The following is a 27,559-nucleotide window of genomic DNA, read 5'->3' as shown; positions in this document are numbered from 1 at the left end:
AATATTTCCAATCCACATTTTCAGTTTCAATGTAAAAATGTATATTTGATTTGCACAAGTTATATTACATATCACAGGTGAGACGCAACATGGATGTCAACTGAGTTTATAACCAAGTCTTTAGTAAAGCTAAGCAGAAGAGAATAAGCACTTTTTAAATTAGAATCAGATCCAACAAAAAATCAGTAGAGTTCAAATGTTAACACTGCCTAAAATACCTGATTTCTTATATGTAAGCTGGGTTCAAGTGAAAGTCACTATTTTGAGAAAAATAGGGTAAAAAAAAAAAGTCACTTAAAATAGTGCATTTGCCACTTAATACTGGATTGTTAAGAAAGTCATATAAAAGACTCAAGTATTGAATACATTACATTTTTCTACAGCATGCATTTACCACTTTAACAGCAGCACAGGTCAAGCAGTGTTACCTTTTAGGTTCATTAAGACAGTTTTTCTCATGGTTTTATAAACAGTGTTTATTGTACAGGTAGAGATATAAGAGAAATCTGACATTTAGTTCCCAAAAAAGGAGGAATATACACAGCTAGCCATTTTCATTAATAAAAGTAGTCTGTCCTGCTGAACACTGGAAACGGGGAATGTGTCTGGCACAAAAAATGTATCAAAATGAAAAAAAAAGCCCCAAAACATTTGAAAAACTTAATTTTTGAAGCCTATAAAATCATGGTTTATGTAAGAATGTTAAAACTTATATGTACAGCAACTGAAGTGGTTTATATATCTAACAACATGGTTAAAAGCATCTCTTAAACCAACTTACCAACTCATGGGTTCATAATAAAAGAACTGACATTAAAACTATTTAAAAGCCAGAATATAAATAAAATTTGTAAGGGCTTTCCAAGAACAGCCCAGCAAAGCAACTCACAGTAACCCAGTAGACACAATCCATAAAAACACAGCTTCCTTTTCAGGATGAGGGAGTTAGGCACTAACTGGAGAAGAATCCAAGTCTTGGTGTTGCAGTAATTAAAAGTCTATCTCTTGTCACTGCTGTGCCATATGCAATACCTTTTCAAATGTACCTCAACTTTTCTCTTAAAAATATGCCAACACTGTTACGTTGTCTTTCTGAATCCCTTTAAAATAGGATATATGTTTTCAAAGGCTTCATAAATTTCTGCTCTGACTTTTGCACCTACAAAAAAGAAAAAAAAGTTAGTGCATGCATTCTACTCAAGAACGAGCAGTTTCAGTTATCAATTTTGACATATGTATCTAGATCCAGATATATACATGGATGGGTCCAAAAATTTGGGAAAGTAAGGTGTGGGAGCAGCCACTGGTACTGCATGGGCAGCTGCACCCCAGCTCCCTGCCCACACAAGAGCAAGCAGACCATGCCACAGGGGACCCCTAAAGTCTTAAACAGGTAAGAAATTTCCCTCCCCCTCGTTTCTCTCCTCTCTACTTCCTTTCCACTGTCCTGGACCCACAGGCAATACAGGGGGGTAGGGCTGCTACAGATAGGCTGCACATGCAGCCAGCTGTGGGTAGAGACAGCAGGCAGCTTCCCTTCCCTTGTGCCTGGTTCCTGGGCTGACAGGAAGGAACTTGTCCACTGCTGCTGCTGCTGAGGCCAGAACTGCAGAATCTGGTTGGAGCCCCTGGGTCTGGGGTGGCCAGGGATAGTGGCAGCCATGGGGAAATCATGCTTTTGGGGACTTTAAAAAAAGGCTCTGGCTTTTGGGGACTTAAAAAAAGGCAGTTATGGCACAGTCAGCTGAAGGGGGGGGGGCCGCAGGAGGGAATGTCCACACCACTGCAAACCACCCTCCTCCCCACTGCCAAATTCATAGGTAAGGTGGCCCAATTTCTTACTAACATTGCTTCTTGCCAATATGCTATTTGGAGTAATATAGATGAACTGTTTAGGTTTTTTTTCTATGCATTTCATGTGTGAGATACTTTGTTGTGCTTCTCAAAGCAGTGACACTTAAAAGCATTTTCCATCAGGTATAATTTCTATATTTTTGCATGCATTTCATTTCATAGACATTAGGGCTGGAAGGGACCTCAGAAGATCATTAAGTCCAGCCCCCTGCCCAGGGGCAGGAAGTCAGCTGGGGTCACAAGATTCCAGCAGGATAAACGTTCAATTGACTCTTAAAGGAGTCCAGAGTAGGTGCTTGCATCACCTCTGGCAGCATCAGGCCTTGGGGGCTCGGACAGTAAAGAAGTTCTTCCTTACGTCCAGCCTGAAATGCTCTTGGAGGAGTTTGTGACTGTTTGACCTTGTTATCTCATGGGGCTCTGGTGAACAGGCACTCCCCCAGATCCTGATGTACACCCCCTGTATACTTACAGGCAGCCACCAAGGCTGCCCCAAGCCTATGGTTTTCCAGGCTGAAGAGTCCCATAGCGCTCAGCCTCTCATCATAAGACCTGTTTTCCTGCCCTCTGATCATGCGCATGGCTCTCCTCTGGACTCTCTTAAGCTTCTCCACATCCTTTTTAAATTGTACAGCCCAGAATTGGATGCAGTATTCCAGCTGTAGCCTCACCAAGGCCAAGAACAGCAGGAGGATGACATCTTGCGATTTCCTAGAGAAGCATCTATGGATGCAAGCCATAGTTTTGTTCGCTTTGCTGGCTGCAACATCACATTGGTGGCTCATATTCATCTTGTGGTCAATCATGATCCCCAAGTCCCTTTTGGCCATGGTCCTAGCCAGCGAAGCACTGCCGAGATAAGCTTGCTGCGGGTTTTTCTTCCCAAGGTGGAGTACCTTGCATTTTTTTGGAGTTGAAGGCCAGCAGGTTTTCATCCACCCGTTTTCCGAGCCTATCAAGGTCAGCCTGTATCACCATCCTGTCCTTGCGTGTGGATGCTTTACCCCAAAGTTTGGTGTCATCAGCAACTTGGCCAGTCTGCTCCTGACACCAATGTCCACATCGTTAATGAAGATGTTAAAGAGTATAGGTCCAGGGACAGAGCCTTGGGGGGGACCCCACTGGTCACAGCGCACCACAATGATTGACTTCTGTTAACTACCACTCTCTGGGTCTGCCCTCAAAGCCAATTCCCCAGCCAGCAGACTGTGATGTCGCCAAGGCCACAGTTGGCCAGTTTTTCTATAAGACTATTATGGGATATCAGATCGAAAGCTTTTTTAAGGTCAAGATATATGACATCAATCTCTTCTCCTTTGTCCAGGTGATATGTCACCTGGTCATAGAAGGAAATGAGATTGGTCAGGCAAGACCTACCTGCAACAAACCTATGCTGACTATCCCTCAAGAAGCTGCCATCAGCCAGTTTGTCAAGAATGGTCTCTTTGATGGTTTTCTCTCCAAGATCTTCCTGGGGATGGAAGTCAGGCTGATGGGCCTGTAGTTCCCCAGATGTATTTTCCTCCCTTTCTTGAAGATAGGTACCACACTGGCCTTCTTCCAAGCCTCAGGCCCTTCGCTGAGTGCCACGAGTTCTCGAAGATCTGTGCCAGTGGCCGAGCTATGATGCTTGCCAGCTCCTTGAGTACCCTGGAGTGTAAGCTGTCAGGGCCAGCTGACTTAAAAGTGTCCAAGTTCTCAAGGTGTTTCTTCACATGGTCAACATTAATGTGGGGTAACAGTTTTCCCTCGCCCTGACCGTCCCATATCATATTGGGCAGGGCCGTCCCTTGGGGCTGGTGAAAAACCAACACAAAATACCCATTGAGCAGATTGGCTTTTTCCTGGGCATTGGTTGTCAGCCTCCCCATATGGTTTATCAGGGGTCCAGTGTTACCCTTGCTTTTCCTCCAGCTCCCCACATATCTAAAAATGGACTTTTTATCATCCTTGATACATGTAGCCAGTTGGAGTTCAGTCGCAGCTTTGGCTTTCCCAGTTCGCTCCCTACAGATCCTGACCAGTACAGAGTACTCCTTTGGGGTGGATCCAGCCTTCCATCCATTATAGGCCTTTCTTTTTAGATGCAGGAGGTCAATTAGTTCCCTATAGAGCCAAGGGGGCTGCTGTGCCCTTTTGCTGTCTTTCTTCCAAGACAGGATAGACACTGCTTATGCTTTCAGGATTGTTGCGGTGAGGAGCAACCACTCTTCCTGAACTCCCCTCCCCTTTGGGTTGTGGTCTCTTAGGGCCTTGCCAACAAGCCTCCTGAGCTTGTCAAAGTCAGCTTTCCTGAAGTCGAGGACTTCTGCTTTGCTGACTGACTTGCCTGCTTTACGGCAGATGGTGAAGGCGATCAGCCCATGGTTGCTGTCTCCCAGCTTCCCTTCAATCATTAGGCTGCTGATTAAGTCATCCCCCGTTGCCAGTACCAGGTCAAGCAGCGCTTTGCCTCCTGTTGGTCCATGGACTTCTTGAGTCAGATAGAGCTCATCCACACACGAGGAAGCTTTGCAACCATTCAGATGTGGCCCAGTGCTCTTCCCACGAGATGTCAGGGTAGTTGAAATCTCCCACGACAACCATGCACCGGGAGCGTGCAGCCTCAGCTAGTTCCCTGGCAAATTCCTGATCAAGCTCTTGACCCTGGCTAGGAGATCTGCAGTAGACCCCCACCATTGTGTCCCCTGTGCCTTGTTCACCATGGATTTTGACCCAGAAAAAGTTTCCAATCATCCCCCCTGGGTGCCAATGTCAGCTTGCAGGGACGCGTAGCTTTCCCTGACAAAGAGCTACCTCCCCATCCCTTTTGCCCACACAGTCTCTCCTGTACAAGGTATAGCCATCTATACCTGTGGCCATAGCCATAGGTGGAGTCCCACCAGGTCTCTGTTATCCCTATGAAATCATAATGCTTTTGGTTTAGCAGGAGGACCAGTTCCTCCTGTTTGTTCCCCCACGCTCCTGGCATTGATATACAGGCACATAAGTGTCCCACTGGGGGCCCCTGCCTTTCCTACAGATCGCTCTGGGGCTGGGGTAGGGGTGGATTCCCTTGAGTGCCTTAGCCTGCTGGGTTTACAAAAACTGCCCAGTGGGCTTGCAGTGGCAGTACTCACTCCATCCCCCAGTGGGCTCAGTTTAAAGCCCAGTTGTGCAGGTCAGCAAGTCTAGCTGAGAAAAGCCTCTTCCCCATCATAGTGAGGTGGAGGCCATCTCTTCCCAGCAGCCCACTGCCTCTCTCACCAAAGAGTGGGCTGAGATTGTGGAAACCGAAGCCTGCATGATGACACCAGCGCCGCAGTCTCTGGTTGACTACCTCAACACGTCTCTTCCTCCTCAGATTATGACCCACAACCAGGAGGAGTAAGGAAAAGACCACCCATGTCCCCAAAACCCCAAGCCCCACTTCCAGACCCCTGTAATCTCTCATGACGACTGGGATTGTTCCAACCCCTGTTATTTGTGCCCACATGGATAAGGAGCATAGGGTAGTGGTTGGAGGGCCAGAGAATCTGTGTGTAATTTATGTAAGCCTGAGGTATAACTTCATATACATTTCATTAAGGCACCTGGACCATAACATAAAAATGCTCCATAGCCTATTTTTGGTTTCAGATTTGCTGGAATGATGATCAATGATGAATAGCACAGAATACACCTTCCTGATTTGATGCTGTCACTTGCTTTACTTTAGCAGTCTACAAGGCACTAAAAAACACACAGGTGCCAGTTCTATAGTTTGAACTATTAGAATCAGATACTGTCATCTTGGTTACTTACCAGTTAAAACCACTTTTCCAGAAACAAAAATAAGCAGGACAATTCTTGGCTTGATCATTCTGTAGATTAAGCCAGGAAACAGCTCTGGCTCGTAACTGGAAAGAAAGCAAAAAGGTCAAGCAACCACTATGGAATTCTAAAAAGTGAACCAGGGTCACTGATGAGGCTAATCCTTCTCATCCTTAGCAGTGGAAGTCAGATTTTCCTGGCATAACTTCTACAGCAAGTAATGGATAGTTTCAAACCAGTCGCACACATGAGAAATATACACACAAGGAATTAGCTACAAATTGAAAGTCCACAAGTTAATAATTAGAGTTTAATCAGTTAACTTTTGCCTCTTGAATTCTAAACTTATGTTTGCTCTGTCATCATTTCTTGTGTGTGTCATTTAATCTGAGTCAACAGGAGTTAAACAGTTTTTTGTCTATTTCAGATACATGGAGAGACTGTGAAGGTTTCTGCACTTATTTAATTCAACACCCAACTTTGTATCCTTACCTGCTCTCCACACCACAACCTCCCCAATACTGAATATTTCTTGCTAATTTTCTGTTTTGTTTATTTGACAATATAATCTGTGTCTGCAAATTTCCCCAGAAACATTCGTGTTGACAGGCAATTCCACCCATCTCAAGTTCTGACATGGGTTTGGGTATCTAACAGACTGGCTTGCATTTACTTCCATCTGTAAGACCACAGATGTACAGTGAAAGGTGGCTCCACAAAGCTTTTAAGACAGTAGCAGGGAGGACTGTTTGGATGAATTAGTATCTTGGGGAAGCTGACCAAACAAGAGGCACAGGAACAAGGGGAATAAAACTGTAGGGTTCTCCCTATCAACAAAGAAACATTTATGCAAGTTTTATTGAAATCTCACCCACTGATCTTACATACATCAGAATACAATTGAGAGCTTGTTAATTGTTTTTTAATCTTTTATAAGATCCTGGGGTTCTACTGCTGCCACACACAATTTAAATAAAAAGAAACGTAGTAAGTTAAGCCTCTCCCATCTCATCCTACCAACATCTCAATATTGTACATTATGAAGCATTCACACAAAGACTCAGTTCAGAGGACTTCTTTCTTTCAAAATACTTCTACAAGGAGCAGAAGGCAGCAAGAAATGAACAGTGTTAAGCCTTTTATTTACCTGCTGAACTGTTGGTGTGTAAGTACCAGTCCCTCTAATCTGATAGGAAATTTCACATCACAGCTTCCCACCATGTTCTGAATCTTAAAATCCAAGAATTTTGCAGGAAAGCCCAGTTTCTGCACAACTCTGGCATATTTTCTTGCTGCCAATCTGGATTGCTCTTCACTGGAGGAAGAAGAAACCGCCATTTTATTTTCTCTGGCCAATATCACAGAAGTTATCAGCATTAAAATGTAAATATATATCAGAGAGAAAACCTGAAGGAGATGGAGTGGTTAAAGATGCATCCTGAAATAGGCAATGTTAGGAACTGCTGGAATCGGTTTCTAGCTTAAACTGCTAACTTGCTTTTAGTTCTTTTATTGCCTTGTCAGAAGCCTGAGAGTCAATTCACATTTTACTCTTTATGGAGCCAAACTGTCGTCATTCTACCCAACTCCCCCTGATAGCATACCCATCATGCTCCCCTGAAGTCTTCAAAGCTTGGAAAATATAAAACTTCTCAATTAAAATTCAGGGCTGGTCAGGAATATCTTAAGTGCTTTTATTGGAAAATGCTGATACATTACAACCTAATTTTAATGAGAAAGTACAAATCCTTTTACCCAGATCAGACCAGGAACTTATGCCTCGGTTTCCCCCACCCCAAATGACCACCCTAACCAGCAAGCTATTTGCTATTGACATGCTGGTGGGTTTGTCCCCTCCTCAAGCTTCCAGAAGGGAAGGAAATTTAAAAGGTATCTAGTTAGGCTGAGATGCTGAACAAGAAAACTTGTGTTGAGATTTCAAAAATTCCACCAGAGGAAAAAAAGTTTCATAGATTTCATAGACATTAGGGCTGGAAGGGACCTCGGGAGATCATCGAGTCCAGCCCCCTGCCCAAAGGGCAGGAAGTCAGCTGGGGTCATAGGATCCCAGCAAGATAAGCATCCAATTTGCTCTTGAAGGTGTTCAATGTAGGTGCTTGAACCACCTCCGCTGGCAGACTGTTCCAGACCTTGGGAGCTCGGACAGTAAAGAAATTCTTCCTTATGGCCAGCCTGAAACGGTCTTGCAGGAGTTTGTGACCGTTCGACCTCATCATCCCTTGGGGCGCTCTGGTGAACAAACGTTCCCCCAGATCCTGGTGGTCACCCCTGATAAACTTATAGGTGGCCATCAGATCACCCCTGAGCCTGCGCTTTTCCAGGCTAAAGAGTCCCATGGCTCTCAGCCTGTCATCGTAAGATCTGTTTTCCTGACCTCTGATCATGCGCGTGGCTCTCCTCTGGACTCTCTCAAGCTTCTCCACATCCTTTTTGAATTGTGGAGCCCAAAACTGGACGCAGTACTCCAGCTGCGGCCTCACCAAGGCCGAGTACAAGGGGAGAATGACGTCCCGGGATTTGCTCGAGAAGCATCTATGGATGCACGCCAGCATTTTGGTCGCTTTACTAGCCGCAGCATCGCATTGCAGGCTCATGTTCATCTTGTGGTCAATGATGACCCCCAAGTCTTTTTCTTCTGTAGTGCTAACCAACGAAGCACTGCTGAGCCTATAAGGATGCTGCAGGTTTTTCCACCCAAGGTGGAGAACCTTGCATTTATCGGTGTTAAACACCATGAGGTTCTCGTCTGCCCATTTGCTGAGCTTGTCCAGGTCAGCCTGGATCACCCGCCTATCTTCTGGTGTGGATGCTTTGCCCCAAAGCTTGGTGTCATCGGCGAACTTGGCCAGTCCACTCCTGACTCCAATGTCCACATCGTTAATGAAGATGTTGAACAGTATGGGTCCCAGGACAGAGCCTTGAGGGACCCCACTGGTCATAGGGCACCATGATGAGTGACTGCCATCAATCACAACCCTCTGGGTCCGACCACGAAGCCAATTTCCCAGCCAGCGGATCGTGGTGGAGCCAAGGCCACAACTGGGCAGTTTGGCCAAGAGGTGATCATGGGATATATGACATCAATCTCTTCTCCCTTGTCCAGGTGATAGGTCACCTGGTCATAGAAGGAAATGAGATTGGTCAAACAAGACCTACCCGCAACAAACCCGTGCTGGCTGTCCCTTAGAATGTTAGCCTGGGCCAGTCCCTCAAGGATGGCCTCCTTAATAAACTTTTCTAAGATCTTCCCCAGGATAGAAGTCAGGCTAATGAGCCTGTAGTTAGCCGGATCCACTCTCCTCCCTTTCTTGAAGATCGGCACTGCATTGGCCTTCTTCCAGTCTTCGGGCACTACACCAGAGCGCCAGGAGTTTTCAAAGATCCGTGCCAGGGGCTGGGCTATGACGCTCGCCAGCTCCTTGAGTACCCTGGGGTGCAGGTTGTCAGGGCCAGCTGACTTGAAGGTATCCAGCTTCTCAAGGTGTTCCTTCACGAGGTCAGCATTGATGGAGGGTAGGGGATTCCCCTCACCCAGATTTCCCTGTCCCATAGCAGGCATGGGCATCCCGTGTGACTGATGAAAGACTGACGCAAAGTACCTATTTAATAGGTTGGCTTTTTCCTGGGCGTCAGTTGTCAGTTGCCCCGTCTGGTTTAGCAGGGGTCCAACATTGCCCTTGCTTTTCCTCCGGCTCCCCACATATCTGAAAAAGGACTTTTTGTTGTCCTTGATGCCTGAAGCTAGTTGGAGTTCAGTTGCAGCCTTGGCTTTCCTGGTTTGGTCCCTGCAGGACCGGACCAGCGCGGAGTAATCCTCCTTGGAGGTGAATCCCGTCCTCCATCCTTTGTAGGCTTTCCTTTTTAGCCACAGTAGGTCCGCTAGGTCTCTGGAGAGCCAGGGGGGCTGCTGTGCCTTATTGCTGCCTTTCCTCCGTGCTGGAATAGATTTAGCTTGTGCTTAATGAATGGCTTTGCTCACTTTGCTTGTGAAGCCTTGTCCATTATTGCTAGCTCTTTCTTTCCAGGTTGTTATTATTTACCTTCCACAAAACAGCATGCCTTTCTTATCCACTAAATCTGTTTGTTTTAGTTTTAAATTTCTGTGGAGCAGCCAGATGCAGTGATGAGCACTATATAATACTAGCTCTTATATAGTACTTCCCATCAAATATGGTACACACTGGCTAATTCTCATCAGCTGTGAGAAATAAGTATGGTAATTTTATACATGGAGAAACTGGTGGGTAAGATAGTCATCTGGGATGAGTTAGGACCAGGTTCAACTCCCTTGTCTGAAACATGATGAAAAAACTAAGCAGCATAGTTAAATGCCTCGAAATTGTTCAAGTCAGTAGTTGGCATGGAAGTCACGTAAGATGGATTTCTTTCCTTCAAGAAAATTTAAAATCAATATGAAGAATGCTTCAAACAAATTAATGGGGTGGGATGATCTCTTTCATTGGGTCAACCGCAGTGAGAAGGTACAAGTCCCTCCCCCTGCAGTTGGCCTAATAAAAGATCGCCTGCAAAAAAAATCTTTGCCTCTCAAATTGCATCATTTCTTAAGGAAACTAAATTTAAAACCTTCATTCAGCCACTAAGAGTGAAGTCAGAACATCTGGTAACCCACTTGACCTCTACAAGTTACATATATTATGCAATTACCTGGTAAACTGCAATTAATTTAGACTAGCTACATACGCAAATTAGCTATGGTGCCTTAAAAAGGTCCAATCAGCTATGAAGGTACTGCTGGAAAATGTATAGCTTTAGAGCTGGTTTCTATCCAGTTTTAATTTGCACGTGCAGCCTGTGCCTCTGCAGCTGGGAGCCCCGTCAGCCAAGCAGAGCTCCCAGCTGTGGGGACACTGGATTGTGGTGTGCCCCTCTGGGTGGGATTATACCAGCTATGGTCTCCCACCTTTGGGGGGGGGGGGAGGGGGGCGGGGCACATGGGGTGCCTGGTCAGCTGAGGGGGCTCCCAACCAAGAAGGAGTTTGCTTCTTGCCAGTAAAAGGGGAGCCCAGGAACAGGCTCCTCCTACACGGGCAACAAACCTTAATAGGGTCCGATTTGCGATCCCACGATCACACCTCCTGCCATGCACATGTGGAGACATGATTCTGCAGATTGTGCATTAAATCCCATTGTAATTTTACTTGCAGGTGTAGAGGGGCCCTAACAAATATACTGTATGTCTTCGCTTGAATTCCTCAGTCCTGGAAGTGTTTGAGTCTCAGCAAAATGGTGGGAAGGTCTGCCCCTGAGCAATACCTACTTTTCAGTGCTCAGCCTGCTAGTTTTTCTTGCCTGCCCATGCACTGCACACAGCTGCCATGCTGCTGCATACTCTCGTTTTATGCCTGACCAAAAGGCTGATTAAGAAGCAGATATAGGATAGTTACACATACCTTTTAGCTCCTGTGCACACCATTTTTCCAGAGCTGAATATAAGTGCAGTAGTACGTGGCTCTCTTATTCTCATGATGACAGCAGCAAAACGCTAAAATGCAGAGACTGAAACTATTAGTCACCTTACTACCTTGATAGCTGCACATACGTATATGCAGTAGCAAATGTTCAACTGTATTAACCATCAACTCAATTCTATGTACTACACTTCTAGGGTCCTAACAGATGTAAAAAATACAAACACCCCCCCGCCCCCCGAGTTTTACTGAAAGAGGCATTGAGTCAGCTCCCCAGTGTCTATACAGATTGGGTGCTTTAGCAGGGCTTTTGGGTACCTTTATCTAATAGTTGATTCAATCAGCTATTAGATAGAAGTGCCAAAAAGCCCTGCTGAAGTGCATGAGCTATACAGATGCTGGGTGAGCCAAGTAAACTGACGCAATGCTTTGTCTGGGCATGCACTGAGCTTGGCACAGGGGTGCACTGAGCTGAAAGTAAAGCGCTGTTCCCGTCCTCCCCCCACACCAATCTGTAAGCAACTCTAGAGATTCAGATCTCAAAACAGGTTATGAGCAATCTGAAATGAGAATTGAGCCTTCTGACTCTCCAGCAAATCTGTACTTTAATCACCATATCCCTATTTAAATGCTCCTGTCTCCTGTTAATGGGGCAAAGGGCCATGCAACCAAAAGGGAAACTGAATTTGGCAATATACTTGAGTGTTGTCTAATGCACCAAAATAACAATAGGAAAAAGATTTTCTCTCTCTGATCTTTAGTCATACTTATAGATTTTGGCAAAAGCTTTGCAGATGGGAGTTTGATTTTTTAAGCTGATTTTTTTTCTCCTTGTATCTTATAAAGGTACTGAGATTTATAAAGGATAGTTCAACATCTGAACACTGGCTGTGGAAAAGGTAAAAACAGAAACCAGAGGGGCATGTTTTACTGAACAGAAGTTGAATGTATTACTCCAAACACACACTAATAATACACACAATTAAATCTAGCTCCATCCTTTAAACCTGTCTTTGCAAGCATGATGCATAACATTTAATGCCTTGAATGCTAGAGATAGCAAGCTGTTCCTATAGCAGGCTTAGATTAAGACAAGGATTGATACAGAAACTGATGCTTAATTCAAGATTACCACAAACTTTACATAGCCACATACTCCCTCTCTCAAAAGCAGCATTCCTGTTGCTGCCCAAATTTGCTTTTGCTGCAATTGCATCTCACTTGCATGTGATTTTGAAACTAATTTTTTGTCTCTGGATTTATGAAAAAGTACAATTCTAGGTGCCATTTCATTTAAATGTATATGTGAACACCTGTATTGCTCTAGATTACAATTTAAATCCACCATGTCATTTTCTTAAAGCCAGGATTTAAAAAAGAGAAATCCATGGGAACCCTAGCTAAGGCATAAATGAGTAAATAACATCAATTCAACAGCATCTAAACCTAATATTTTAATGCAAACTTTCAGTTGTTACAGCTGCAAAGATAAGGCATTTTATTAAGTCAGTGCATGAACCATTCTAGGGTCTCTGCTGCTAAAAGTTTCTCTGCCCTACAGAATAGTAATCATCATAGTCATCTGCTCTCACTACTGATATTTAGAACTTAGTGGACAAAAAAAATGGACCAAAGAAAAGAAAATCAGATCGATTTCAGTTTGCTGTACCATCAAATTTAAGCAGGAGCAGAGGAAGAAACTGGAACTACCAAGTGAGAAGGCTCAAATATGGAGACTAGAAGGGAGTTGAAATAAGAGAAACCCTCACACCATTACAGGACCAAGAACACTGAAAGAAAGGCAGAGCAGTAGAGGTTACAGAACATTCAACATTCATAATAGCTTTATAGGTTGTAAGGCTAGAAGGGACCTTGGAAGATCATTGGGTCCAGCCTCCTGTACCAAGCAGGAAAGAGAACTAGGGTCAGGTGACCACAGAAAGGTGACCATCCAGTTTCCCCTTGAAGATTTCCAGGATAGGTGATTGCACCACTTCTTCAGGGAGCTTATTTCACAGTCTGGACACCCCAACTGTGAAGAAGTTTTTCCTAATGTTGAGCCTGAAATGGTCTTCCAGGAGTTTGTGACTATTACTCCTGGTGTTCCCCAAGGGTGTCCTGGTGAACTGTTGTTCACCAAGCCCTTGATGTACACCCCTGATGGAGTGGGTAAACTGCTACCAAGTCCCCTTTCAGCCTTCTCTTTTTCAGACTGAAGAGTTCCAGGTGGCCAAGTGGTCCACCCTGGTTCAAAGGCTCTGCTGGGAGCACAGAAAAAGCTTTCTTTCTTTCCAGCTAGCAGATGGAACACGCAGCTTCAAGTTTATACATTTATTTGCCCTGGGTTCCCTTCCGACCTTACGCTTCTATTAAAGATGGGCATCCTTAGTGTAGTGCAGGGACAGCAACCTACCATTTCCAGCAGTTGGAAGATGGAGGAAACTTCCACCATCACTATGGAAACCGTCCTGCCCTAGAATGTGCCAATTAAACTTGCCTCATGGTCTTCTACTGTAACTCAAGTCATCAACCTCCTTCCTACCACATGCTGAACTCAGGTAGTGCATCTTTCAACTGGGAACTCTTCAGACATGACCCCATGAAGGGGGAAAAAGAAGAATTAACATATTAAAACCATACTGCTGAGAGGACAAGTCAAAGTTTTAACACGTTTAGCCAGGAGAAGTCAATTGTAAGATGCTTCCTAAAATAGACTGCCTTCCAGCTACTGTTAAAAGACAAAACACCACTAGGGTGTTCCATATACAATTATCTAAAACATGTTACCATCAGTCCATCCTCAGTGAAGACAAGCTCTCTGGTACAGGCATCTTGTCCTCCTGTGTACTTTTTTTTTTTTTAACTTTTGTATCTCTGGCCAAATCAGTTCTGAATACTATTGACTGAGCAGAGCTCAACTGTTTAAGTCTGTGCAGCACTACCACTGGCAAGTATCTACTCTCCCAGACTATTCATCCTGGGGCTTCAGATACTCCTAAATCCATAGCATGCATCCTATATGTAACCCACAAGCCCAGAGACCTTGAAGTTTAGATGTCTTCTAGTCTCACTTGCCCCTAGCTAAAAGGCCAAAGGAGCAAGCTACAGGAAAAGCCCAGGAGTAATTGCCCATCCCCCAAAAACTGTGTAGCCAAGATCCTCCCATTGGGGTGCCCATCCACAGAGCAATGGACAGGGCTCTACCATCCTATGTGTATGCAGCAGCCACCACAAGAAAGCTGCCAAAATACATGCACACCTGTGCAACTCTTGGAGTCTCCACTTCATCAATTGTGCTAGGGGACACAAAATTCACCTTAGAGGGGCACATTGTTAAACAAGCTGCAACAGCTGGCAGAAGGGCCAGGCATGTCTACACATACCTTCCCACAACTGCCAGATGGCCAGTGAACCCCCTTTGTTCAAAGGACTGATTTTGCTCTGCTGGCAGAAAGAAATGGTTCTACTGTCACAACCAAGCCTTTTGTGTCATCAATTAATTGCACAAAGGGGCTCTAAAAAAAAAAAAAAGCAGCAGCTCTCTCCATTTAGGACTACAGAGACCCAAAATGCAAAAAGAGAAGACATCTGACTCCCAGCTTCCTTTGCAGATGAAGCTTGGAGACATGGGCACCTGCAGATGGGAAGCAATTGCTAAGGCCAGGTCTTGCCTTCTGCCGGGATCGCAACACTGGTTAGGTGATAAATTATTTCTATACTGATACAAGCCCTTGTACAGACAGTAATACCAGTATAAACATGCTTTTCAGGCTACAGCTTCTCACCCACCAAAATGGTAAAAGCCTATCTGAAAGAATACTTTTTGCTGGTATAAGCCTGCACCTGTGAGGAGGCTTTTCCAATTACAACTATGCCAGCTGGGCATTGGTACCTCCTAGGCTTAAGACTTTACCCTTTGCTAGCAACTGAGTGCTAACAGGTGAATTGGTAACAAGTTTCTCTTACCTTGGGATTGTATTCAGCATTTCTAGCACGAAGTGCGATGGTTTTTAGGTCAAGTTTACAACCAAGATTCACGGTGGATACAATATTCCTGAAGATGAGTTAGAGAGTGGTTAATATTATATTTCATCAAGGATACTCGAGTTCTCTCTCTTTTTAAAACTACAGTGGCTACTAGAATGCATCAAATACATTCACAAGAAAGCTCCACTGACTGTGATGGGGTTGCAAGGATTATTTTGGTACAGTGTGGTAGCAAAGTTCTGAGTTTACAGAAAGAGGCTGTTTCCCCAAGATGGTCAAAAGGTTCCTTTGCAACACAATATAAAGACTTTTTTTTAAAAAAAAAAAGGGAATCATTTAAGTGAGTCTCTATATTATTTGCACCCAAAAAGAATGTTATTTTTTAATACAAAGTACCCAAGAATCATCCCTTCCCAGACCTTCCCTATAAATTACAATAAGGATCACAGCTCCCCATTTTCTTGCTAAATAAAGGCATTCCAAATCTTAATCTAAATTCTGTATCTTTCTTTCCTGATCATAAATTAATCCTTGTCTCATCTTGTAGACAAGGTGAGACAGGATATTGGGCACAGTTCCATCTATATTTGACTAGCAGTTTCTCACTACCCCCTTTCTACCGTAGAGAATCTGTAGATGCAGTGTTAACACTTTATTAAAAAAATAGGAAAAGCATGTCGAGCAAACTGTAGTTACTCAATATTTTAAAGACTCTCACAGTTCAAGCATGCAATCAGCTATCCTCAAAAGTCTCTAAGGTTATGTGGTGAAGAAGTCAAGATTGTGTCTATTTGACAATATACACTTTCTAAGCCACCACAAACACATAATTATATTCAGCAACCCCAGGTGTATTAGATATATAGTTGAAAGAGATCAGCAAGTATTCTTACTTCTGCTACAGAACAACTATGCTAACAGAAACATTATTCAAAGTCCTCCCTACATTATATGACTGCCGTGTACAGCTATGGCAGCAGAGCCCCTAGGCAGAGAGGCTAAACAGAAAGGCAGAACAGGCATCTCCAGTCCTAGAGTATCCCCTAAACCACCGAACCTGTGCCAGGCAAGACCCTCTTGTCAACATATCTGCATCCAGATGGATCAGACTCATACACAATGCAGCTGTGCTGGCAAAACTCAGCGTCTCAGCCCAAGAGTGAGAAGAGCCATTAGAAAAATGCCAAGTATACTCACTGTAGCTGTGGCACAATCCCAGAGCTTTCAGACGCAGGGGTAGCAGGAGTTATTGGGGTCATAGGGGTCATTGGAGAGGGGTAGAGTGGCGTGGTTCCTGGTAAAGGAGCTGTAGTAAGAGTCTGTGAATGGAAGAGCTGTGGAGTTTGACTGGATGTTCCCTGTGTTGCTTGTTGTGATGTGGATTGCTGTGCTGCTTGTTGCTGCTGCTGCCGCTGCTGTTCTTCCAGGATAGATAAACTGTTGGTGCTTTGTACAGGCTGCGGTGTCAGTCCAGTGCCATAAGGCATCATAGGGCTAAAAATTGGAATTCCTGGAGTCATGGCACCCTAGAAGGGAAAGTACAAAAAACAAAGCAGATGGAGTCCAGATGACATTTAGTCTATGAGGAAAACCAGACGGAAGTTTGAGGAGTTTAGGAACAAGCATGTCTGCTTGAGCATATTCACCCGCCCAAGCAATAAGAACTTAATATGCCTCAAAGTGCATTTTACTTCACAGGAAAAAAGTCTCACAACAGCAGTTCCCAATCTGTGGTGTGGGTACTGCCAGTGGTACACAGACAACCTGTCAGTGGTATGCATTAACAGATTTATTATAATTAGTTTATGACAAAAATTTGCTTGTGGTACTTTAAGTTTAAATTGGTGGTATGTAATCTGTCAGTTTGGGAACCAATGAAATAGACAATGCTTTTTCTTCTCCACCAACCAGGAAAGGATTATTCAGTATCAGTGTACGCATACCACAATGCCTCGTTCAAATACACTTCAATTAGAAAAAACAAAAGCCAGTGAGATTTTGGGTCATAAGATGCGTTTCCTTACAAATATTAAGGATTTGTTCTGCAAATATCTGACTACACTGAAGGAATACTTATTTTATCAGAAACTGAGACACTTAAAAATGCTATCAAGGCTAAAAACAAATAACCGGTTTTATTTGGATTTGAGCATTTTCCCCCTCAGCAAACCCCAGACAAACCCCAGATTTTACAGACTACTGCCAAAACCATTGTGCTACATTAACTAACTGTGAAGTATTCAAATTAACACTGTCTCTCAGGATAATCACAGTTAATTCAAGTCAACTGTCATTTAAGTTTTGACTATAAAAGGCTAAGGGGTAGTCCAGTCTGCTTTTAGCCTAAAATTTCAAACAAGTTTCCATCAAGCAAATATTCCTTGGACTGCAGATCACACTAAGCTGTTGTAGTTGTAAGCATTTTATATAGTCAGCATCTAATGGAGTTATTCATGTTAGTTTACACGAGAAACTGAAATCCCTCCTGCAAAGACACTTAGCCTGCGCTTACATTTTTTAACTATCTTATTTTTACCTGAGGTGAAGCCAGTCCTTGGGCATACGGCGGCAAGCTGTTATTCTGATCCATGATTCTGATTACTTCTTTGGTCAAGCCAGAATTATTTCCAGTAACTCAAGAACAATAATTCCACACGATAAGGAAGTTGTTTCCCCTAAAGCATTCCAGCAACTAGATTTTCAGCCACTTCTGAACAATTATTAAAAACTTTAGCTCCAGAAAAGCGTGTTGCAAGTCTAAAACACAATTCAAAACCTGAAAAAGAAAGAAAACTCTCTTGGTAACAGCACCTTTAAAAATGTATTCAGCCACTGTACAACACAGGACTCTTAAATACATTTTTAAACACATTTCTTTGTACATACCTGTGCTGCCCTAGAAACAACCCTTCCTCTAAAAATCTGTCCATACAAGTAGCTTTACTTACATGAACAGACCCATAGGTTTCAGCAGGACTGCACACACAAGTGATTGCAGAACTTAACCATTGTGTATAAAGACTTCCAAATATATCAGCAAAATGTGCTTTAAATTGTTTAAAGTCTTACCATAATTACAACCTGGATATCTTTAAGGTCTTACCATAATTTTACAGCATTCATGAGTTCCAGGCAGCTGGAAGTCATTTTAGAACAAAATCCTGTTACCTAAAAAATGACCAGTAAAACAATCTCCTTCCCCAGCCTGAGCCAACATAAAACGGTGAGGCATTTCACCATGAAGATGCACTGAAAAATGTTACGAAAAATTAGCAGACAGGGTTATTTGGGTAATGCACTATTCTCTCAAGTGAATTTCAATGCTAGGATGTGTTCCTTTAGCAACAATGTAAAATACTGGATTATCACTGTAATAATATTTTATCAATTTTTCTTACAACTTACTGTGTGATCTCTTTTATTAGACCAACCCAATAGTTGGAAAGATCGTTCTTTGCAAGCTTTCAGGCACAAACACTTCTTCAGGCATGGGGAGGCTCTGCTGGTGTTTGTGTGTTCTCACGCTACTATAATAGTAATAATTATCATCATCTTTATCCTATTAAAAAAATGCAAGTCTATGAAACGCAAATGTATGGCAATGAGGATGAGAAGGGATGAGAGTCTGCCACGGCTGACTCCCACAAGAAAGGAGTGGTTTGCCAACCGGCACACGCACCCCTCTCCTGAACGCGCGCAGTGCAGCGTGGCTCTGCCTGCCTGCTAGTAGCACACCAGCGCGCTGCAACCAGGCCGCTCCTCTCCGAGACCAGATGCTGGGGGCATGCAGGCTAGGGCGGCCATCATAAGGGACAGTCTGGTTGTCCTCTATCCTTTGTTGATATGAAACCCCATGCCTTTATGTCCTCTATTTTTCTCTTCAAGAAAGAGAAGTCTGGTCCCTTGAAGAGAAAAATAGAGGACATTAAGGCATCAGGTTTCGTATCAAAAGAGGACAGAGGAGCAGAAAACCAGACTGTCCTCTACGATGGCTGCCCTAGTGTAGGCAGGTACGGCTCTCTACAGCAACCACTTTACCGGGGAGGGGAAAAACTCCCAGGTTTCTTTCCCATCAGCAGGGAAGCCTGCAGAAAACCTGCTTACTTACTACTATAATTACTATTATTATTTGCGATTTAATAACATTTATTTATAAAAAATTGCTTATTTAATCATTATTATTCTATAAACAAGTGAAGCATGTGTCTGCCCACGTGGGTGCGTGAGGTGCAGGTCCCGCGTGGGGTGGGGGGGGGCAGAACCGTTACCCTGGGCTCCCCCCCGCTCCCCGTACAGGTCCACGGGGGGAGGGGCCAGGTGAGGGCCCTGCAGCGCCCGAGAGGGGGAGGGGGGGAAAGACGCTAACGGCCGCCTGGAACCCGCGCTTGCACCGCGGGCGGGGGAAGGGCCGCGCGGGCCCAACGTCAGCAGGCTCCGCCCCCACCGCGCGCGAAGGGGAGAATAGAAGCGAGCCCGGTACCTACCACTCTGGGCCCTCCGCCCGCTACCCGGACCCAGCGTCGGCGGCAGCACCGATGGTGACCCCAGCATACACCGCCGCGCGATCAAAATGCGTCAGTTCCGCCCGTAGCAGCTTTCATTTCCCCCGAATCCCGCTCGACGGCCATCTTGAGGGAGGGCAAAGCAGCCTCCTACACGGCTCCGCCCCGAGCCAGGGAACACCGCCCCCGGAGTGACATGCTTGTGGAGAAAGCCCCGCCAGCTCAGCGCATGCGCCGCACACCGCCCTGTGTGTGTGTGTGTAGATGGGTGTGTTCCCCACCTGGGGAGCAGACGAGCTGGAGGGGCGAGCCTAGAGCGTCCCCAAGAGCGAGGACGGGAGGACTTCCGCTTCCGGCGCCGCCATTTTGCCGTGAGACAGCAGGCACGGCTTGGCTTTGAGGCCCCGCAGGATGCTGTCGTCTGTGCTCGCCGCCGGCTACGCGGAGCCCGGGCCCGGGCGGGACTGCAGCCTCGGCGCCACCACGCGCCCCCGCTTCTCCCCCTACACCTTCAACGGCGGGTGAGCCGCCCCGGGTGCCTGCCCCTCCCCCGGGCGCCCCTGCCTGTCCCCGGCCGCGTGGGGTCCCCTGCGGCGGCAGAGGCGAGGCCGCCCCACTTGGAAAAAAGGCGCGGCGTGCGGTTGGGGGGCGTAGGTGAACGGCTTGCCGGGCGGGGGTTTAGGACGGATGATCTACTGAAGTCTCTTCTGACCCCAAAAATCTTTGAGGTCGTAGGTTAATAACTAAAGCATCAGAAGTGGATGCCGAACAGAGTACACTGGCTAGCACCCTTTGCCCCTTGAAGGGGTCGAGGGAGCCTGTGAACACCAATCGGTGACACTCGGTATGGAGACGTGAACGGAAGAGTACCTGGGAAGTGGCTCTGCACTTGCCTGTGCTCCTCCCGATCGCAGTCTCCTTCCTGGTGTTACAGATGGCCAGCTTGGCCAGAGCCAGGAGGTCCCGGGACATGGCAGGGCTGTGGGTGGGAACTCCGTAAAAGCAAAGGTGCAGGGAGCAGTGTAGCCAGGCCCTCGGCAGCAGGTTCTGGAGGAGCTGGAAGAGGGGCAGCGACCAGGCGCACTCGAAGTAGGAGCCCTGTGACATGGGAGATGGGGAGAGTGGACCTATGCTCTGACCCTTCTGTCCCTTTGTGCCACATCCAGGACTTATGGGTCTTAACAGATGGGGCTGCAGCTTCCCCTTGACACTGCCCCGAGATGTGAGCAGAGGAGTGAGAGGAAACAGCTGCACACCAGCCTGGGGTTTCCCTGGCCAGAACCTTGGCTTCCCACAGGAGGTGGTAGGGGCTGGTAGCACAGCCCCTTTCAAAAAAGGGGCCTTACTGCATTCATGGAGGGTAGATCAGTTAATGGCTGTTGAATGGTATGGTAGATGTTTTCTCTGGTGTCTTTAAACTGATAATGGTGGATGCTAGGGACGGTTACGAACAGGGGATTGATCACTAGATCTGGTTTGATGCTCCCCCTTTAGTTTCTACTTCTGCCACTGTTGAAGACAGGTCTATTTGCTATGCCAAGGGAAATGTTGGCCTAGGCCCATTGCAAAACTATAAGCCTCCCTTATTCAAGGAGGCCACTAGAAGCATGGCAGCTGATTACCCAGGACAACTCAAAAGCAAATGGGCAGGACTGATGGTTACAGGTTTATAACAAGATTTCTGAAGGGAGGGCACCAAGCAGAGCACACGGGGCCATACTGAGCTAGATGGACCATTGGTCCAACCCAGCATGGTGCTTACGTTCTTAGCATGATGCAGTAGTGATTGACTGGTCCAGAAGCATTTTCGTAGTTTGGACTGCATTTTAAGGCATGTGGTGCCAAGCAGCTTTCCTGGTTCATAAGCCCACAGTTCACATGCAGCAACTATGACAGTTGGCTATTTGAAAAGAATATGGGGGGAAAGCAGGGGGGAAATGTGAGAGCGTTGCTCCTTAATTACAAATTTGCCTTGTATCTATGGGCTGTTTCATCTTGCCAGTCGTAAGTCTTTCTGTTATTAGGTTGAATCACTGCCAGTTCTTAGGCTGGTTACAATGGTCACCAAAAGCTTCTGTCACCCTGCTGGTCTGCTGAATTCCTCTGATTTCTGTAAACTTAATTATAACTGAATTTATACACACATCCCACATAGCATGTAGATGTGAAAGTTATAAACGAGGTGCAACTTAGAGTGTGTTTTTTGTTTCATTTCTTTAAAAAAAAAAAAAAAGAAAAAGAAAACAAATCTTATGCCATCTAGGAAGAAATAGAACTTCCTGTGGAATGAAAGCTGCTCCATCACTGACAAATCTTTGCAAACCAGACTGAGAACCACTCATTTGGTATGCCTTTTCCTCCCTGTTGAGTGAATGTTTGTTAGGAATTGTAATTCTATATTGATTTACTTTTTTTAAAGGACTGTGTTGGCAATTGCTGGAGAAGACTTTTCTGTCGTTGCCTCAGATACACGACTGAGTGAAGGTTATGCAATTCATAGCCGGGACAGTCCCAAATGCTACAAACTGTAAGTTTTAATTTTGGGCAAAGTAAAAGCTTCCTTATAAGATCTGATTAATTGATTAACTTAGTTACTTGTGAAGGGTCAGTGACTAGCATTTTCATTTGCAAAAGGATATTTCAGTAAGAAAGCAAGCTGGCTTCATTTGTACTCTCTTGTAATGCCATAATTGAGGTCATATTTCTTAGTTTGACTCTAATCCTTGAATTTCACTGACAAAGGATGTTTTTCAATACCCAATTGGACTTGATTTTAAAAATGCAAGCTAAGTAGATAGACTTTTTTTTGGATGAATACCAATGAGAAGATTCAGTTAATTGTAACAGTGCTTAGCTCTGCAGCAAGTGGCTTTGTTTCTTCTGGATGCTTGGTAGTTGGGACACAAAAGTGCTACCATTGCTGGCTATACCCCAGGTATGTCACTATTTCACTGTTGCTTCAGTAGACCATCTGGCACTTCAGAGCTGTCTACTTCACTGGAGGCCATCAGGGAACCTGTCAGCAATTCCATTATCAAACTTGTTTCACATTCTTCATATGCTTCCTTCAAAGCAGCTGGATAGTGTCCCCTTGGTTTCAGCAAGTTTATTGTTACATGCATTTAAATGCCTCACTCCCACTCTAGGCTGCCACTAGCTACCGAGGCAAGCCCTCTGCTATCATTGGCACAGTTCTCAAGGGTTCAGGTTTCTCCTGGCTAGCTCCTTAGCATATCAGTAGCTTCCTAGTAGTATCAAGATAGGTTTTCTTGGCACCATCTCTTGTATTGAAATAGGTAGCTTTGATAATACTGACAAACTGATGAATTAAGACAACATTTTCATCTTTAGATTGCTGAAGTTAATTGTGCTCTACAGCTGTCTAGAAGACATCCTATGAATGGCATATTTCATAGTTGAGTTTGTAAATGCTTTTAGCTTTGAAATGTCTGTCTCCCTCTAATTTTTAATAATAGTTTAATATTAAAAACCTGTATTTGTATATTTTTTTCTATTCCACCTTAAAACACTGGTAAAATATGTAAATCTGGATGCAAGGCAGAAAGGTTAAATCACATACTTGTCAAATTACCTGGCAGAAGTGGGATTAGATTTTTTTTCTCCTATATTACAATTCTTCACTTTTAATCGCTTAGATGAGTGGTTTCCATTTTGGGGGTCTGCAGATTCCTACTGAACAGGCTGATGCAATGCATTAAAGGAAGCTAGGTATACAAATATTCCATGTTTTTCAAATGATTTTATGCTAGTGGTGATGTGACAGTTTGTAGTCATAGGGCATGCTAAAACATTTACCAAACTTTGCATTTTACAGAACAGACCAAACAGTCATCGGATGCAGTGGTTTTCATGGTGACTGCCTTACGCTTACTAAAATTATTGAAGCAAGATTAAAGGTAGTTACACTATTAATAATGTTTTGTTTAAAAAACTGTAAGAACTTTAGTCAGGTGTCCAAGTGAAGAAATTAAAATGTAACTAGTAAATTAAAAAGGGTCATATCTTTGATTTGGATGTTCTCCTGACATTGGTTGTGTCCAGTGTAATGCAATGCTTCCTATTTTAACTGAGTAAAATAAAAAGTGTTGAATACACAGATCTTGAAGAAGGTAGTTTTAATACCCTAACAGTACTATAACCAGGTAATGATAGCTGTTCTTTCAAAATGTGTAGGACACAAATATGGTGTCTGAACTTCTGATACTTTAAGCAAGAAAAGAAATGCACCACATTTTAATTTTGACAAACTCATTTTTAGACTGATTATTTTCAGCAATCATTGTATGCATTCCAGTTACAACTTCTGCTTTGTCTATCTGCTGCCTTTTTAGTAAAGCACAGTATGAAAATTGCTTGCTGTAAAAATAATCTGTAGAATTCACTATATATATACTATTGTTTTAGTATTTAACCTGCTTGTGTTTTGCATCACTTGATGATTGTAGATGTACAAGCATTCCAACAACAAGATGATGACTACTGGGGCTATTGCAGCAATGTTGTCAACAATCCTGTATTCTCGACGCTTCTTTCCTTACTATGTTTATAACATAATCGGTGGACTTGATGAAGAAGGTAAGACTTAAGTTGTGGTACGCGGGGAAGGGACTCATTTCTGGGGCTGAAAACTAATTGTTTTAGGACTGAAGCAAACTGGTAGAGAAGCATGGAGATGGTTATGTTACTTCAGTAGACTATGTTGGTCTTAACTTACAATATTTGAGAATCTCAGAATAGTATATAAAAAAAATTATCTTCATGTATTAGTCCCTTTGGAAACAAGTAAACTGATGGATAGTTATGTTCAGTTTCTATGTTTTCACAAGGCATTTGCTATATCATTGTTTTTCTTTGAACTGTTTGACTATGTATTAACTCAAAAAAGCTGAGAGCATAAGCAGAATTTTATACAGAGCATAAGCAGAATTTTATACCACGTGAAACAATAACTTTGATAAAACAGGTTCTACCTTTCTGTCTTTTCATGCGTAATGTTTTAAGTAGGAATGAAATATACTGCTTGTCTTTCAGGCAGTTCTTCTGGAAACAGATTTGAATATGGGATTTGTTTGTTTTTAAAATTTGGGGTCAAATATATAGAAGTAACTTAACAATGTAATTAATTTTCGTACGAAAAGTTCTTCACTGAGTCTATTGCACTGTTATTGCTAACCACATCCCAGGCTGTCTAAACTGTCAGTGGTAGAGGATTGAAAAACAGAGCAAGTGCTGCTCCAACAGCATGTTTATTTTGAGTGACCTGGAAAATTTAAGTTCTATTGTAAATGATAACCTTCACAGGAAAATAATAGCTGAATAAGACATTGGATGATAATGGACATGTTTCCTCCGAAGCAATACAATTTAAAGTTTTTCAAAGGCGTGGTTGAACTGTAGCCATGGTGTCCTCAGGGACAGTATATTCTATGGCTGTGACCAAGAAACAGATTTGTCTTTATTCTTGGAAGGTATATACAGAGATCAAGTTATTTAATCTCATTTTGGGGTGTCTTACGAAGTAGTATATGCTAAAGTAGAGTTTGTGTACTGTTGTTTTCTGTGTACCATAACTACTACGTGGCAGACATTTACATAAACGTTTTATCTCTTCAAGGGAAGGGAGCTGTGTATAGCTTTGATCCAGTGGGTTCATACCAGAGAGACTCCTTCAAAGCTGGGGGGTCAGCAAGTGCTATGCTACAGCCACTGCTTGACAACCAGGTAAAGTAGTTGAGATTTTACTAGCTCTAAAGACATTTAACTCACATCCAGAAAACTTAAGCGTGCTTCATTTCTTCTTAATGATTTTTTTTCATGATTTCTTTATAATAGTGCTACAATGTATTATAAAGAATAAGTTGGTGTTCTGGAAAATCTAGCTAAATATGAAAAACCTAGAGAAACTTAAACTTGTAAAAAAAAAAATGCAGGTGGGGAAATTTAGCATTTTAAAGCACTACAAACAAGGTAGGATAACTTTAACCAGAATTATATAGTATGAAAATATAACTTAATCATATTTAGCATATGTATTCTTTGCTTGTATTCCTAAAGAATGGCTGATTCTTTTTTGCTTGTAATCATTAAGACATGCTGATTTACAACTAAGCATAACTTTTCAACAATATTGGTACTATGTTCTGCTGTCTAGGAGGATAGGACAAATATCCAGGAGGGATGTACATGTTTAAATAATTGTATTGCTTAACATGCGTTTTATTTGGCTTTTTAATTTTTACCCACTATAATGTTAGGGGATTGTGAATAATCTATGTATTACACTGATTTTTTACTTGAGTTTTATCAGAGGTACCTCTGAATTCCAATTTCTAGCCCATTAAACAAAACTAGAATTAAAAAAAAATACATTGGATAATTATTTTTAAGTATCAAACGTGCTTTGCTTTTAAAACTAGGTGATCTTTTAAACAAAGGAATTATCAGTATGTGTGTGAACCTGAGCTGTTTGCTTTTCATTACCATGTCCGTAACGTTTTAAAACTGTTACATCACTATCACGCCTAGTTTCCTGCTTTCTCAGCTCCCAACAAATTTGTCGTCTTTGAATAAGCCAGTCATTGAACCGAGCTAAAATGAACTGAATAAATTATTGTGCCTGTACCTGCAGAATAAGTTATGATGATCAAAAACTGATTTATCATTTTTGGATCATTAGCCAGTAATTTTCAGTGATTTGACATTTTTCAAAATGTTAATAGCAAGTTTGTACTGTACTATTAGTATTATTTAATAACTGTAGTAGGGTTAGGCCTTTAAAGGTTTAACTTTAAATAAATACATTTTTTTAAATACATTTTCATTAAATACAATTCATATAAAAATCTGATTTGATGATCAGAATAAATTGTCTATTTTTGGTCACCCTGACTACAGAAGATGCAGAAAGAGAGTCTCATATATGTGATCCAGCATGTAATATTATGGCACTCATAGCCCTTTTAAACCTTTTGTAATTGAAGATCCTGTGAAAAGTGGATCAGTATACCACTTTAAATTTGTTAAATTTTCTATATATATGGTTTTGGAGGTAGGAAACCATAGTTGTCCTATGCAGTGCCCTATGCCCTGTTCAACCATTTCTAGAAGGGATGGTAGCATTGCTAGTGCTTCTCCAGTAGTGCAGCCGAAGTCAGTTTTTATATCGTTCACCGTAAATACTTCAGCCTGTATTTCACTGTTCCAAAAAGATCAGTCTGTTTCAGAATTTCAGTATGCCCCTAAGTCTTACAGTTTCGGGTTTTAAAGACAATATTTTACAAACCAAAGGGAATCTCTGTCTTAACTAGACTTTAAAAAAATTATGAAACTAAAGGTAATTCAGTCTTCCTTTTTCTTTAGGTTGGTTTCAAGAATATGCAAAATGTGGAGCATGTACCACTGTCCTTGGACAAGGCTCTGCAGCTAGTTAAGGATGTCTTTATTTCTGCGGCTGAGAGAGATGTATACACTGGTGATGCACTTAAGATCTGCATTGTCACAAAAGATGGAATTAAAGAGGAGACTGTCCAACTACGGAGAGATTAAATCAGTGCACTGTTCATTAAAAATCAGCAACATGTAACCTAATTTTAAGAGGCCTGACTACCTGTACTGTAGTGATATTCTTATTAAACATTTTTAACAAGAAATTTGAAATATTGAGTAGTTACATTTACAAACATCACTAGGATCTAATATGGAGTGTTACTTCTTTCTGGCTGATCAAGTCATGCATCGGTGGGGTGTTCACTTGATTAGGTAAATGGAAAAACTTAAGAATGTTGCATGCTAATTCAAACACTGCATAGGCACAGACCCTTTGGCATGGAACCACCCATTAAGTTAGAAAGCCAGCTTCCTCCTTCAGTGTTCTTTACTGCTAATATTACAGTAAGCAACACCAAGAGTAGTAAACCCATTAATCAGCGTGAGGACATTTTTAGTCAAATGTTT

The 27,559-nt window shown here is 43.2% G+C and overlaps 2 protein-coding genes across 2 annotated transcripts; one reads left to right on the top strand and one right to left on the bottom strand.

Annotated features, from left to right (window-relative positions):
• Positions 1-17: 17 nt before the first annotated feature.
• Positions 18-19,727, bottom strand: TBP (TATA-box binding protein). Its single transcript, XM_090043642.1, has 8 exons — positions 19,568-19,727; positions 17,620-17,859; positions 16,281-16,609; positions 15,063-15,150; positions 11,079-11,170; positions 6,794-6,961; positions 5,638-5,732; positions 18-1,159 (listed from the first exon to the last, which is right to left on the bottom strand). Exons 2-8 carry the CDS (start codon positions 17,671-17,673, stop codon positions 1,080-1,082), a joined length of 906 nt encoding a protein of 301 aa, XP_089899768.1. The 5' UTR covers positions 17,674-17,859; positions 19,568-19,727; the 3' UTR covers positions 18-1,079.
• A 153-nt stretch (positions 19,728-19,880) lies between these two features.
• Positions 19,881-27,255, top strand: PSMB1 (proteasome 20S subunit beta 1). Its single transcript, XM_090043670.1, has 6 exons — positions 19,881-20,106; positions 22,005-22,112; positions 23,421-23,502; positions 24,052-24,181; positions 25,221-25,327; positions 26,966-27,255. The coding sequence occupies exons 1-6, from the start codon at positions 19,997-19,999 to the stop codon at positions 27,149-27,151; spliced, it is 723 nt and encodes a 240-aa protein (XP_089899796.1). The 5' UTR covers positions 19,881-19,996; the 3' UTR covers positions 27,152-27,255.
• The last annotated feature ends 304 nt before the right edge of the window (positions 27,256-27,559 follow it).

Source organism: Crocodylus siamensis, chromosome 1 (assembly GCF_052110815.1).
Source record: "Crocodylus siamensis isolate JL-2025a chromosome 1, ASM5211081v1, whole genome shotgun sequence".
Taxonomy (NCBI): domain Eukaryota; kingdom Metazoa; phylum Chordata; order Crocodylia; family Crocodylidae; genus Crocodylus; species Crocodylus siamensis.
This window is presented reverse-complemented; position numbering and strand designations above follow the sequence as displayed.